The sequence below is a fragment of the Notolepis coatsorum genome, assembly GCF_963971535.1.
Source record: "Notolepis coatsorum genome assembly, chromosome: 2".
Taxonomy (NCBI): domain Eukaryota; kingdom Metazoa; phylum Chordata; class Actinopteri; order Aulopiformes; family Paralepididae; genus Notolepis; species Notolepis coatsorum.
Genome location: NC_140166.1, coordinates 219,303,324 through 219,318,083, shown reverse-complemented (window position 1 = coordinate 219,318,083; position 14,760 = coordinate 219,303,324). Strand labels below are relative to the sequence as shown.

Here is a 14,760-nt window from a genome sequence, read left to right as displayed (position 1 = left end):
ATGGTACCGCAAGGTACATTAATAATAAATGTACATGTTAAAAGGATGATACAAAAAGCCAGACAGAGGGCTTGTTTCCATAATAATGTTTTATAATAAACAATCAAACTGAGCATTTTTTTATTTAGGATATTTAAAATATCTTCCAATGTTAAATAAAGGTTTATTGCACTTTGAAACGGTTTCCTTGCATTATTATGTTATTATTATATTAGTAAAAAAAATAAAAAGGTTAATTGAAAACTTTTGGGAAATACATTTCTCAAAAAAAAATCTCAAAACCGCAATAATATCGCTTATCGCAATATTTTCTGGGACAATTAATCGCCCAGCAAAATGTGTTATCGTGACAGGCCTACATTAAACTAAATAGTTCAGATAGCTCCTGATATCAATGTCTTATAACACTGAGTCGATGCGTATTCGAGCTGAGGGCACGCTGAATATAGTCAATAGGGTCCAGCTGCAGCGCCGGAGAATCCTGGCCGTAGCTGGAGGCTACAGTATAGGGTCCAGCTGCAGCTCCGGAGAATCCTGGCCGTAGCTGGAGGCTACTCGAGTACACACAGACAGTGGAGCTGGTTGCATATAGCGAGCATTTTGACTTGTTGCGTGGTGGCGATGTCTCGCAGATAATACAACTACAAGTATGATTATATAATATATATATTTTATTAAAAAAAATTATAAAATTATTTTTTTTATTTTTTTTTAAATCAAAAACAATCGATATAAATAATGGTAAAATTGTTATTTAAAAATGTGCCCCTAAAAAATTTTTTTTGCCCCTAAATTTCTCATTTAGGGGCAAGTGTGCCCCTAGTGAAAAAGCTTAGCGTACAGCCCTGATATATATCCTACCTATATATGAGGAGAGAGAGAGAGAGAGAGAGAGAGAGAGAGAGAGAGAGAGAGAGAGAGAGAGAGAGAGAGAGAGAGAGAGAGAGAGAGATAAGGGCTGGGCGATATAACGATAATTATTGCGATATATTTTAATAATCGATATATAATAATAAAAATAATACTTTTTTTTTGCTGCAACAGGGCAGCTTTAAAACCAGAGACAGTGGACAGACTTGTCTTTCTTGCCTGCAACTTAAAGTAATGGCTTTGCTTGTCCAAATGACAATACTGACCAAATTGAGATTTATTTTTCTCTTGTCCATTTATTTAGTTTGCTTTCTAATTTAAAATACAGTTTGAAACCGTCTGTACACAGTAGGCTATGTGTGCTAGCAGTGTGTGTGTGTGTGTGTGTGTGCGTGTGTGTGTGTGCGTGAGACTGTGAGCGTGTGTCAGATTATTCATGGTCCCAGTTGCTTACAGCTGTTGCTGGCCATCACATGCATGCGCAAACACGCACACACACACACACACACACACACACACACACACACACACACCCCCCCCCCCCACCCCTCTGGCTGAGAGGGCTGTGATAGGTTGAGGACGGACTGACAGCAGGGCCAGCTAGCATGCTAACAGCTTAAACCACAGTTACCCATGCAAATCACAGCTAGTGATTGACCATCATAACCCTATCATCATAACCCTAACCCTGATCATAACCCTAACGCAACCCTAACCCAACATGACCATTGACCATAATAATTACCAGACATGCTTCAAGTAGTCGCTTAGTTTACCCTACCTCTGCCTAGAACCAACGCTCTAAAGAAAACTGCAATGTATAGAGCCATAACATATTGGAATAGGATCCCATTACATATCATACGGACGGAAAACAAGGACAGTTTCAAGAAGAAACTTAAAGGAGCCATAATCCGGAAGGAAATCAATATATGTCATGCACGAGTGTAGCTGCAGCCATGTTATCCGAACTTGTTCCGTTTACTTTATTTTTTATTTTTTTTAAGGGTATGGTGAAATGGATTCACCTATGACCTTTTGTTTTATTTTCTATCTATTTCTATTCTATTATGTATGTGATTGTGATATATGACTGATTTACACTGAATGTTTCATATTTGTATCTGTGAGGACCCCAGGAAGAATAGTCAACAAATATCAATCAAAAAAGTCAACCAACGAACTCGATTCTTGTACCGGATCTCCTCTCTGGTAAACAAGAATACCCTGAAGACTCTGGCAGGAGCACTCATTCAAGGGTACTACGACTATGCTTGCACATCATGGTACCAAAGCACCTCAAAGGCACTAAAAACCAAATTACAAACATCTCAAAACAAACTGGTCAGACTACTGCTTGACCTGACTCCTAGAACCCACCTCACCCCTGCCCACTTTGACAACCTAGGATGGCTTAGAGTAGATAGACGACAGAGACCATAACCACTACAACCATAACCACTACAACCATAACCACTACAACCATAACCACTACAACCATAACCACTACAACCATTACAACCATAACCACTACCACCATAACCACTACAACCATAACCACTACCACTACAACCATTGATTGATTGATTGATTGACAAGTTTATTAACAGATTGCAGAATGGGTACAGTACAGTACAGCTCAATACACACCATTTTAAGGGGATGCAGACCAGAGAAAGACTTTCGTCTTGTTTACATCAGGGTCCCCCATTTTCAATTCATCATATGACACACACGACATACAGATAGACAGTACTGCTACATCTATAAATTTATGACATACCAGATTTGCAAATACAGTACTGTTTGTGATACTAAAAGTGTCCAGAAAAAGAGTACATTTGACATAGAAACTGTACATTTGGGAGGAGGTTGGGTAGGTGGGGTGGGGTTAACCACTACAACCATTACAACCATAACCACTACAACCACAGCCCAGTGGCATCTGACGGTAATAACGGAACATAACACCGTGTTATTAATAATAATAACGACTGAATGAAGAATGCAGCTGTGGGGAGCTAACTAACGTTGGCCAAGCCTAGCTAGCAGCTAGCAGCACAGCTGGACGGGGTTCCTAAACATGTCCGTGCCACACAGTAAAACACACAGTAAAACACACAGCCTGGCACCACAGAGACACTGAAACACTGGCTCCACACAGACACACAGAGCAGCCTTTACAGTCACTACATGAAACAGCTGAACATTAACATAAACTGCAGTTCACCACCAAGTGACGGCTGGCCGCGGCAGGCTAACCGACGCTAGCTCGCTGTAGGTTATGATGATATATTGTGATACCTGTACCACACGCACGTCACGGCGACCTGGCGTTACACTATTATATTCTATATGAACACGGTGTTGTTGTTTATTAAACGCTGCTCTTGTCTCACCGGTCAGGATGCCGACTCGGATCTGGTGGTCGTGGTTAGTGAGCAACATCCCGTCCGCCGCCATGTTCCTCCTCCTCTGCTGACAGACCCACCGACCCACCGGGTTACTGGCTGACTGGCTGACTGACTGACTGGTTTACTGACTGACTGGTTTACTGACTGACTGACTGACTGACTGACTGACTGACTGACTGACTGACTGACTGACTAGTTTACTGGTTTACTGGTTTACTGACTGACTGACTGACTGACTGACTGACTGACTAGTTTACTGGCTGACTGGTTTACTGACTGACTGACTGACTGACTGGTTTACTGACTGACTGGTTTACTGACTGACTGACTGACTGACTGGTTTACTGACTGACTGACTGGTTTACTGACTGACTGGTTTACTGACTGACTGACTGACTGGTTTACTGACTGGTTTACTGACTGACTGGTTTACTGACTGACTGACTGACTGACTGGTTTACTGACTGACTGGTTTACTGACTGACTGGTTTACTGACTGACTGACTGACTGACTGGTTTACTGACTGACTGGTTTACTGACTGACTGGTTTACTGACTGACTGACTGACTGACTGGTTTACTGACTGACTGACTGACTGACTTACTGACTGACTGACTTACTGACTGGTTTACTGACTGACTGACTTACTGACCGGTTTACTGACTGACTGGTTTACTGACTGACTTACTGACAGACTGACCGGTTTACTGACTGACTGGTTTACTGACTGACTGGTTTACTGACTGACTTACTGACTGACTGACTGACTGACTGGTTTACTGACTGACTGACTGACTGACTGACTGACTGACTGACTGGTTTACTGACTGACTGACTGACTGACTGACTGACTGGTTTACTGACTGACTTACTGACTGGTTTACCGACTGACTGACTGGTTTACTGACTGACTGACTGACTGACTGACTGACTGACTGACTGACTGACTGACTGACTGGTTTACTGACTGACTGACTGACTGGTTTACTGACTGACTGACTGGTTTACTGACTGACTGACTGACTGGTTTACTGACTGACTGACTGACTGACTGACTGACTGACTGGTTTACTGACTGACTGACTGACTGACTGACTGACTGACTGACTGACTGACTGACTGACTGACTGACTGACTGACTGGTTTACTGGTTTACTGACTGACTGGTTTACTGACTGACTGACTGGTTTACTGACTGACTGACTGACTGACTGACTGACTGACTGACTGACTGACTGACTGACTGACTGACTGACTGACTGACTGACTGGTTTACTGACTGACTGACTGACTGACTGACTGACTGACTGGTTTACTGGTTTACTGACTGACTGGTTTACTGACTGACTGACTTACTGACCGGTTTACTGACTGACTGGTTTACTGACTGACTGACTGACTGACTGACTGACTGACTGACTGACTGACTGGTTTACTGACTGACTGACTGGTTTACTGACTGACTGACTGACTGGTTTACTGGTTTACTGACTGACTGGTTTACTGACTGACTGGTTTACTGACTGACTGACTTACTGACCGGTTTACTGACTGACTGGTTTACTGACTGACTGACTGACTGACTGACTGACTGACTGACTGACTGGTTTACTGACTGACTGACTGACTGACTGGTTTACTGACTGACTGACTGACTGACTGACTTACTGCCCGGTTTACTGACTGACTGACTGACTGACTGACTGGTTTACTGACTGACTTACTGACTGGTTTACTGACTGACTGACTGACTGGTTTACTGACTGACTGACTGACTGGTTTACTTACTGACTGACTGACTGACTGACTGACTGACTGACTGGTTTACTGACTGACTGACTGACTGACTGACTGACTGACTGGTTTACTGACTGACTGACTGACTGACTGACTGACTGACTGACTGACTGACTGACTGACTGACTGACTGACTGACTGACTGGGTTACTGACTGACTGACTACTGAAAAAAAAACATAACGTGAATGAACAAAAATAAGTAAAAATATTTTTTATAAAAATGTACGTTTTTTTCCCCCTTTTCGAGTAATACACGATCAATCGAGTATAGCATGCGATCAATCGATCTGGATTTTTCTTTAAAATGCCCATCCCTATTACAGACACTCACACAGTCAATTGCTGCTATTACTGCACATCTGGATGGAGAGAGTCAGTGAGAGAGAGTGCATGTGTGTATGTGTTCGAGATGACCGGTACTGATGATACTGGTCCTGAATATCAGTCTGTCTGATGTCAAAGTTGTGGCTATATTGTAGTTATGTTGGAGCCCTCATATATCCCAGAATATGTCATATATATACCACTTTTATTACATATTTATAATATGACACAAACAACTGCTAATGTCTAAGATGCACAACTGAAGTCCATAGTGCTAAACTAGTTTGAATTGCCATTTCTTCAATGACCAACTATTGTATAATATGTAAACATTATTACATATTTGGTATCACCTAAACAACTATAAATGTCCAGAGATGCACGATATGAAATAATGAATTGATTGGTCTAAAAGTGGGCTATTAGTAGCCGGACATATTCTAGGCCAGATGAGAGCTGCACTAAGGTATTGATTGATTGATTGATTGATTGAAAATTGTATTAACAGATTGCAGAATGGGTACAATACAGTACGGCTCAATACACACAATTGTTAAGGGGATGCAGACCAGAGAAAGACTTTCGTCTTGTACCCATGTACATGTCAAAATACTTCCCGAAGGTCAGTGAATACCACGACACCAGAGGGAGCTCCACAAATCATGTTAAACCCAGATTCGGCTCAAACAAGGGACTAAACACGTTTCGCAATTATGCCACATCAATGTGGAATGCCCTACCCAAAGCTGTAAAATGGTAAATGGCTGCTTTTTTATATAGCACTTTTATCCAAAGCACTTTACAATTTGTTACTCAGATTTGACCCATTCACTCACACATTCACACACTGACGGCGGAGGCGACCATGCAAGGTGCCAACCTGCTCATCGAGAGCAATTAGGGGTTAAGTGTCTTGCTCAAGGACACATCGACACGCTGCCTGGGACGAGCGGGAATCGAACTGGGAACCTCCGGATTGCCAGACGACTGCTCTACCTCCTGGTGTTGCCCCCGTAAAAAAAAAAAAAAGATTTGAATCCCTACCCACCTTCAAAACCGCTCTAAAGAGCACCTACGGGAGACTGCAATTCGAAACTGGCCACCGTAAAATGTCCAAACCCCCCCTCCTAATGTACAGTATCCTCCCATCATCTCCCATCAAGTATGTATATATTTTCTGTTAGGATCTCTGTTTAACAGTACTGTATATTTGCATATCTTGTATGTCACAAATGTAACAGTACTATATACCTGTATGTCATAAATGTCATGATATATATCTGTATGTTGTGTATGTCATAAATGTCATGAATTGAAAATGGGGGACCCTGATGTAAACAAGACGAAAGTCTTTCTCTGGTCTGCATCCCCTTAACAATTGTAGGAGTCCTGTAGGAGTCGCTGTCCACAACGTCCAATCCCCACCCACCGGCGTTCCCACCCTCTAACACTGCCAATTGTGTTAGTATGACGGCCGGCCAAGCCGGTAGCAACGCCGAGAGCATGGGCTCGATACCAGCATCTCCTGCGTTAGTGGCGAGCGCCTTGCCCACTGCGCCACTCAGCCGCCACCCATTACAATTATTGTATGTTTTATTTATACATCGCCTACGAACTGTAATCATCCAAAATATGCAGTGCAAACGTTGTCTAGTTTTTCTCTAAATTCAAAGCAACACAGTAGTCACCACTGGAGAATTACAACACTGCAGAAATCATGGTCAGTGACCCCAGCATGCCTCGATGTGGTCCCGTAACACATGATTAAACTGGGTACACACACGGGTGTAAAAAGTACCCAGAAATTATACTTAAGTGAAAGTATGGGTACCGTCTCAAAATCGTACTCAAGTAAAAGTCAGAGTATCTGGCTAAAAACACACTTGAGTAAAAGTTTCGACTTTTAAATGTACTAAAAAGTAAAAGTAAAAACTTTTTTTCTGACTGTCTAAGGTGTTTAATCAAAGATCAGAGGATTTGATTGGCTGTTTAAAAAAAAAAATCGGCCGCAGGATTAATAACGTTAACGTTAGTTCGGCCAGAGAAATAAATATACTAATTAAAATAGTTGCGAGACCTGCGAGACCTGCGAGATTTGTACTTTGTACTTTGTAGGTCTGCATTTTAAATGTAAGGAGTAAAAAGTATGTTTTTTTTCTCTGAAATGTAAAGTAAAAGTACAAAGTATACAAACCTAATAATACTTGAGTAAAGTACAAATCCCCAAAAACCGTACTTAAGTATTGTAACAAAGTACAATTACTCAAGTACTTTACACCCCTTATACAATATATAAATTAGTACTACTGAGTTATAGTGCTAATCAGATGTATGTACAGAGTTGTAGTATTAATATACGGTGATACAAGTATAAAGACACTATGGTAGTAAGTCATACTGGCCAGCAGTGTAACTAGTAAGAGTAGGTAAGGGATATGTACAGATATAGATTTAGTATCTACAGATGTAAAATGATTATATGCAGGTATGTACTTTGTGTGAAGGAATTCTTATATTCTAAATAACATTTAGAACCTTTTACTATTTTGTGTAAGAACATTTGTGTAACATTAATGGTTTTGTGGATTACAGTAATATTTGGAGAGAATCAATAGTTTCATAATCTGCATGAACATGCTGGTTGCTTTGTTTCTGGTGGATGTGTGTGCGTGTGCGTGTGCGTGTGCGTGTGCGTGTGTGTGTGTGTGTGTGCGCGTGCGTGCGTGTGTGCGTGCGTGTGTGCGCTTTCACTGGCACAGAGGTAATTAAAGGAGAAAATGCAGCAAACATTAACAAGCATGAACATGGCCTTCATGATGGCGGTTTCAACTTGACGACATAAACATTCTAAATTAACATTTATTCCCGGTTGCAGTGTTTGCTAATGCAATAACTGACAGGATATGTTAGCAACAGAATTCCATGGAAATAAACATATATAGAATAGTAGTATCTATTATGCATAGAATAGTAGTATGTACAACATCATCACTATTTGAGTTAATGTATTTCTGTCCACATTGCAGAAGCTGTGATGACCCTATAGGATAGAAGCTACGTACAGTACACATGCAACGAGAACAGACAGACTCCGGTTCAGCTTCTTCCCCCAGACCATCAGAACACTGAACACTGAACTCTCCACACACAAGTACACACACACACACACACACACACACACATACACAACACACATGCTGCAATCGCTTTAAACTAAATGTCACCTTAAAACAAAATGGAAAAGTCACTTTAAAGGAATGAGGAATATAAAAGCCACTTTAAGGAAAGAAAAGATGTAGTATAGTATAGTTTAGATATAGTAAATATAGCACAATGACGGAGTTAAAATTGTGTTATGGTTTGTAACCGACCCCAATCGCACAACACAAGACAGGTATGAGGGTAAGCCAAGAAACGGGCATTTATTGAAACAGAAGGAAAAAACGGCACTGTCCCTTTAAGGGAGAAACACAAAATACTGGAATAACAAGAAGGGAAAGGTACAGTGCCTTTAAGAGGCGAGCTGGCTAAGGGGAAGGCAAGGGAAGTCAGGAACAGGGAGGAACTAGGGGGAACTGGACAGGGAGGACTAGAAAGGGGAGAAGGGACAGAGGCCTGCGGAGGCGGGCTGGGGACAAACAGGACTGGGAAAGCAGGTGGGAACATCAGGGCCGCTCTGCAGACTTCTCTCGGCAGATCTCCAAGGTGGGTAGACGGGGCCGAGAGGGAGAGAGGAGAGGGTTAGAGTACAAAGGGGGAAAACAGAGCAGGTGCAGGAGAGGTGACTAGTCCAAATACAAAAGTTATCCAAGTAAAAACAATCTTCGTGTAAAATACACAATGAGCAAAGTTCCAAAAACAATCCAATGAAAATACTATCTTCGGTGTGAACAAACACACAGTGGGAGATGTAAAGTCCAAAAATAATATCCCAGTGAAAACAAACAAAGGCACACGCTGGGTGAGTGACTGTCTGATTAAAAAGGTGGTAATCTTCAGTGTTATAGAAACACACGAAAAACGGAATTGATCAAGACAGTCAATAAAAACTCACCCAGACGTTTGTGCGCAAAGAGCGCTGGAACAGCAGCGGGGCGAGAGCGTCGCCACCGGGGAGCCGGCTGTCCGAGCGGAGGTCAGAGTGGTGCGCCACTGCTTGGAGTGCGCGCCGGTACAGAGAGACGCATCTGGAGTGCGTCTGCGTGGAGGAGCGTGCCAAGCTCGGAGGTCTGGATGATGCGCGTCTGCTGGGAGTGCGCGCTGGTACGGAGGAGCGTGCCAAGCTCGGAGGTCTGGATGATGCGCGTCTGCTGGGAGTGCGCGCTGGTACGGAGGAGCGTGCCAAGCTCGGAGGTCTGGATGATGCGCGTCTGCTGGGAGTGCGCGCTGGTATGGAGGAGCGTGCCAAGCTCGGAGGTCTGGATGATGCGCGTCTGCTGGGAGTGCGCGCTGGTACGGAGGAGCGTGCCAAGCTCGGAGGTCTGGATGATGCGCGTCTGCTGGGAGTGCGCGCTGGTACGGAGGAGCGTGCCAAGCTCGGAGGTCTGGATGATGCGCGTCTGCTGGGAGTGCGCGCTGGTACGGAGGAGCGTGCCAAGCTCGGAGGTCTGGATGATGCGCGTCTGCTGGGAGTGCGCGCTAGGCTCGGAGGTCTGGATGGTGCGTCAGGACGACTGCTGCGCGGAGGTCTGAAGTGGATCACTGGGATGCCTCCCGTGGAAGTCTAGGGAGCGCAGTCCAGTCTCTCCCTCAGGCAACGGCGACAGGAGGCGAAGGCTGGAGCACATCTTTACGCCGGAGATAAAAACAGCATAGACAGAACAGAGGACCTCCCGAAGGAGTCTTGATGATAGAGAATATGATACCGAAAGTTACGGCATGTTACAACACGACCCCACGAGGAACAGAGTGGAAGAGCCAGGTATTTAAAGCCCACAGGGGAACTAATTAGAATGCACCACAGGTGCGGGAGGTAATTGATAATCGAACTAAAAGTGTGAGTTCGGCACCAGACCAATCAAACACATAATGACAGGTAGTCCAGGTGTGGCTGCTTGAAGAGAAAACGAGAGTAAAGAACGAGAGGGTGGGGGCTAGTGAGAGTGAGTGAGAAGGGAATTCCTAAACAGTAGGCTAAAAGGAAGGAAAGAGTAGGTGAGCAGCGGGCAAAACCTCACAGTACCCCCCCCTCAACGGGAGCCACCCGGCGACCCAAAAAAAATACAGACAGAGTGGCAGGGGACAAAACAAGGCAAAAAACAAAAGGTACTGGCCAGGCCAGCAGGGGAAGCCACAACAAAAGTGGGGCAAGCAACTGGGGCAGGTAGCCGGGGGGTAAACTAGGGAGCTGAGGGGTAACCATGGTAGCTGAGGGGTAACAAGAGGAGCACCCGGAAAAGGGCTAGCAGAGGGAAGGTTAGCTGCCAGGCACTGATAGCTACAGGGCCTATGCTAGCTGTACTGCTACATCAACATAGAGGCTGCGCAAGCTGCCGGAGCTAGGCTAGCAGACAGGGCTGGACCAGCATGAGAGAACAAGCTAGCTGGAAGGGGCAGACCCAGCAGTGAGAGAAAACTGACCCTGCTAGCTGAAGGGGCAGTCCTAGCAGCGGGAGCAAACTGACCATGCTAGCTGAAGGGGCAGTCCTAGCAGTGGGAGAAAACTGACCTTGCTAGCTGAAGGGCAGTCCTAGCAGTGGGGAAACTGACCTTGCTAGCTGAAGCGGCAGTCCTAGCAGTGTGAGATAAACCGACCTTGCTAGCTGAAAGGGCAGTCCTAGCAGTGGGAGATAAACTGACCTTGCTAGCTGAAAGGGCAGTCCTAGCAGTGGGATAAACTAACCTTGTTAGCTGAAAAGGCAGTCCTAGCAGTGGGATAAACTGACCTTGCTAGCTGAAGGGCAGTCCCAGCAGTGGGAGCAAACTGACCATGCTAGCTGAAGGGGCAGTCCTAGCAGTGGGGAAACTGACCTTGCTAGCTGAAGCGGCAGTCCTAGCAGTGTGAGATAAACTGACCTTGCTAGCTGAAAGGGCAGTCCTAGCAGTGGGAATACTGACCTTGCTAGCTGAAAGGGCAGTCCTAGCAGTGGGAGATAAACTGACCTTGCTAGCTGAAAGGGGCAGTCCTAGCAGTGGGAATACTACACAAAAAGTGGAGGCCATGCAGAGGGACCGGGTTAGCTGCCTGGGCCTGGCTAGCTACAGGGCCTATGCTAGCTGCAAGGCTGCACCAACATAGAGGCTGTGCTAACAGCCGGGGCCAAGCAAGCAGACTAGGGCCATGCAGAGGGACTGGATTAGCTGCCAGGGCATGGCTAGCTACAGGGCCTATGCCAGCAGCAAGGGCTGCATTATCATAGAGGCTGTGCTAGCAGCCGGGGCTAAGCTAGCAGACTGGGGCTCTGCTGAGGGACTGGGTTAGCTGCCAGGGCATGGCTAGCTACAGGGCCTATGCCAGCAGCAAGGGCTGCATTAACATAGAGGCTGTGCTAGCAGCCGGGGCAAAGCTAGCAGACAGGGGCTCTGCTGAGGGACTGGGTTAGCTGCCAGGGCATGGCTAGCTACAGGGCCTATGCCAGCAGCAAGGGCTGCATTAACATAGAGGCTGTGCTAGCAGCCGGGGCAAAGCTAGCAGACAGGGGCCATGCTGGTAGTAGAGGCCTAACAAGCTGCAGGGGAGCCAAACAGGGCTAACAGGGAAGCAAACAGGGGAGTCAACAGGCTAACAGGGGAGCTAACCGGGGAGACTAACAAGCTAACAGGGGAGCTAACCGGGGAGACTAACAAGCTAAACAGGGGAGCTAACCGGGGAGACCAACAAGCTAACAGGGGAGCTAACAGGCTAACAAGGAAGCTAGAGGGGAGCTAGAGGGAACAAGAAAAAAAAAAGGCAAACTCAACATACATCGTCTGTGCTGGCTGGGGTCGTCGATTTGGTGGGGTCGTACTGTTATGGTTTGTAACCGACCCCGATCGCACAACACAAGACAGGTATGAGGGTAAGCCAAGAAACAGGCATTTATTGAAACAGAAGGAAAAAACGGCACTGTCCCTTTAAGGGAGAAACACAAAATACTGGAATAACAAGAAGGGAAAGGTACAGTGCCTTTAAGAGGCGAGCTGGCTAAGGGGAAGGCAAGGGAAGTCAGGAACAGGGAGGAACTAGGGGGAACTGGACAGGGAGGACTAGAAAGGGGAGAAGGGACAGAGGCCCGCGGAGGCGGGCTGGGGACAAACAGGACTGGGAAAGCAGGTGGGAACATCAGGGCCGCTCTGCAGACTTCTCTCGGCAGATCTCCAAGGTGGGTAGACGGGGCCGAGAGGGAGAGAGGAGAGGGTTAGAGTACAAAGGGGGAAAACAGAGCAGGTGCAGGAGAGGTGACTAGTCCAAATACAAAAGTTATCCAAGTAAAAACAATCTTCGTGTAAAATACACAATGAGCAAAGTTCCAAAAACAATCCAATGAAAATACTATCTTCGGTGTGAACAAACACACAGTGGGAGATGTAAAGTCCAAAAATAATATCCCAGTGAAAACAAACAAAGGCACACGCTGGGTGAGTGACTGTCTGATTAAAAAGGTGGTAATCTTCAGTGTTATAGAAACACACGAAAAACGGAATTGATCAAGACAGTCAATAAAAACTCACCCAGACGTTTGTGCGCAAAGAGCGCTGGAACAGCAGCGGGGCGAGAGCGTCGCCACCGGGGAGCCGGCTGTCCGAGCGGAGGTCAGAGTGGTGCGCCACTGCTTGGAGTGCGCGCCGGTACAGAGAGACGCATCTGGAGTGCGTCTGCGTGGAGGAGCGTGCCAAGCTCGGAGGTCTGGATGATGCGCGTCTGCTGGGAGTGCGCGCTGGTACGGAGGAGCGTGCCAAGCTCGGAGGTCTGGATGATGCGCGTCTGCTGGGAGTGCGCGCTGGTACGGAGGAGCGTGCCAAGCTCGGAGGTCTGGATGATGCGCGTCTGCTGGGAGTGTGCGCGCTGGTACGGAGGAGCGTGCCAAGCTCGGAGGTCTGGATGATGCGCGTCTGCTGGGAGTGCGCGCTGGTACGGAGGAGCGTGCCAAGCTCGGAGGTCTGGATGATGCGCGTCTGCTGGGAGTGCGCGCTGGTACGGAGGAGCGTGCCAAGCTCAGAGGTCTGGATGATGCGCGTCTGCTGGGAGTGCGCGCTGGTACGGAGGAGCGTGCCAAGCTCGGAGGTCTGGATGATGCGCGTCTGCTGGGAGTGCGCGCTGGTATGGAGGAGCGTGCCAAGCTCGGAGGTCTGGATGATGCGCGTCTGCTGGGAGTGCGCGCTAGGCTCGGAGGTCTGGATGGTGCGTCAGGACGACTGTTGCGCGGAGGTCTGAAGTGGATCACTGGGATGCCTCCCGTGGAAGTCTAGGGAGCGCAGTCCAGTCTCTCCCTCAGGCAACGGCGACAGGAGGCGAAGGCTGGAGCACATCTTTACGCCGGAGATAAAAACAGCATAGACAGAACAGAGGACCTCCCGAAGGAGTCTTGATGATAGAGAATATGATACCGAAAGTTACGGCATGTTACAACACGACCCCAAGAGGAACAGAGTGGAAGAGCCAGGTATTTAAAGCCCACAGGGGAACTAATTAGAATGCACCACAGGTGCGGGAGGTAATTGATAATCGAACTAAAAGTGTGAGTTCGGCACCAGACCAATCAAACACATAATGACAGGTAGTCCAGGTGTGGCTGCTTGAAGAGAAAACGAGAGTAAAGAACGAGAGGGTGGGGGCTAGTGAGAGTGAGTGAGAAGGGAATTCCTAAACAGTAGGCTAAAAGGAAGGAAAGAGTAGGTGAGCAGCGGGCAAAACCTCACAAATTGTATATCGTATAGTAGTGTACATAGGAACCAGTGCCTTCTCAAGAATTTAGCATGTCTATTTTTATCATGCACAGCTTATGTCTTCTTATTACCTGTTTTTTATGCCTATTTTATTATTGTATTATTGCAGAATCGAAGCGGGCATGGACCACCCGCATTTCACTGTATGCCCTGGTATGTATGTGACAAATAAACCTCTTGAATCTTGAATCTACTGAGGACAGCAATGGCAACACTCAAGAACAGGCTCACAAGAACAATGGCAACTCGAGAACTATTAGAAATGTCTAACCACTAAGTGTGTCTGACTCTTTACCACCAAAACCTTTAACTCAACCACCAAAACTCTTTACCATAGACCCTCACCTGCACCTTGTGTATACTGTTTACCTTTACTCATATATTCAGATAAGAACTTATTTTATTGCAATATTATAACCGATACATATGCCCTCATCCGCACCTCACCTGTTTATTTGTCTCATATTTTTGCATCCCCTTAACAATT

General features: G+C 46.2%; 1 protein-coding gene across 1 annotated transcript in view; it reads right to left on the bottom strand.

Moving 5' to 3' along the window:
• The window catches only part of gphna (gephyrin a), a 64,451-nt gene extending 61,076 nt beyond the window's left edge, over positions 1-3,375 (bottom strand). The window contains exon 1 of the mRNA XM_084307973.1: positions 3,270-3,375. Within this exon, the coding sequence (XP_084164099.1) occupies positions 3,270-3,333 (64 nt within the window). The 5' untranslated portion in view covers positions 3,334-3,375. The remainder of the gene's footprint in view (positions 1-3,269) is intronic.
• Positions 3,376-14,760: the final 11,385 nt, after the last annotated feature.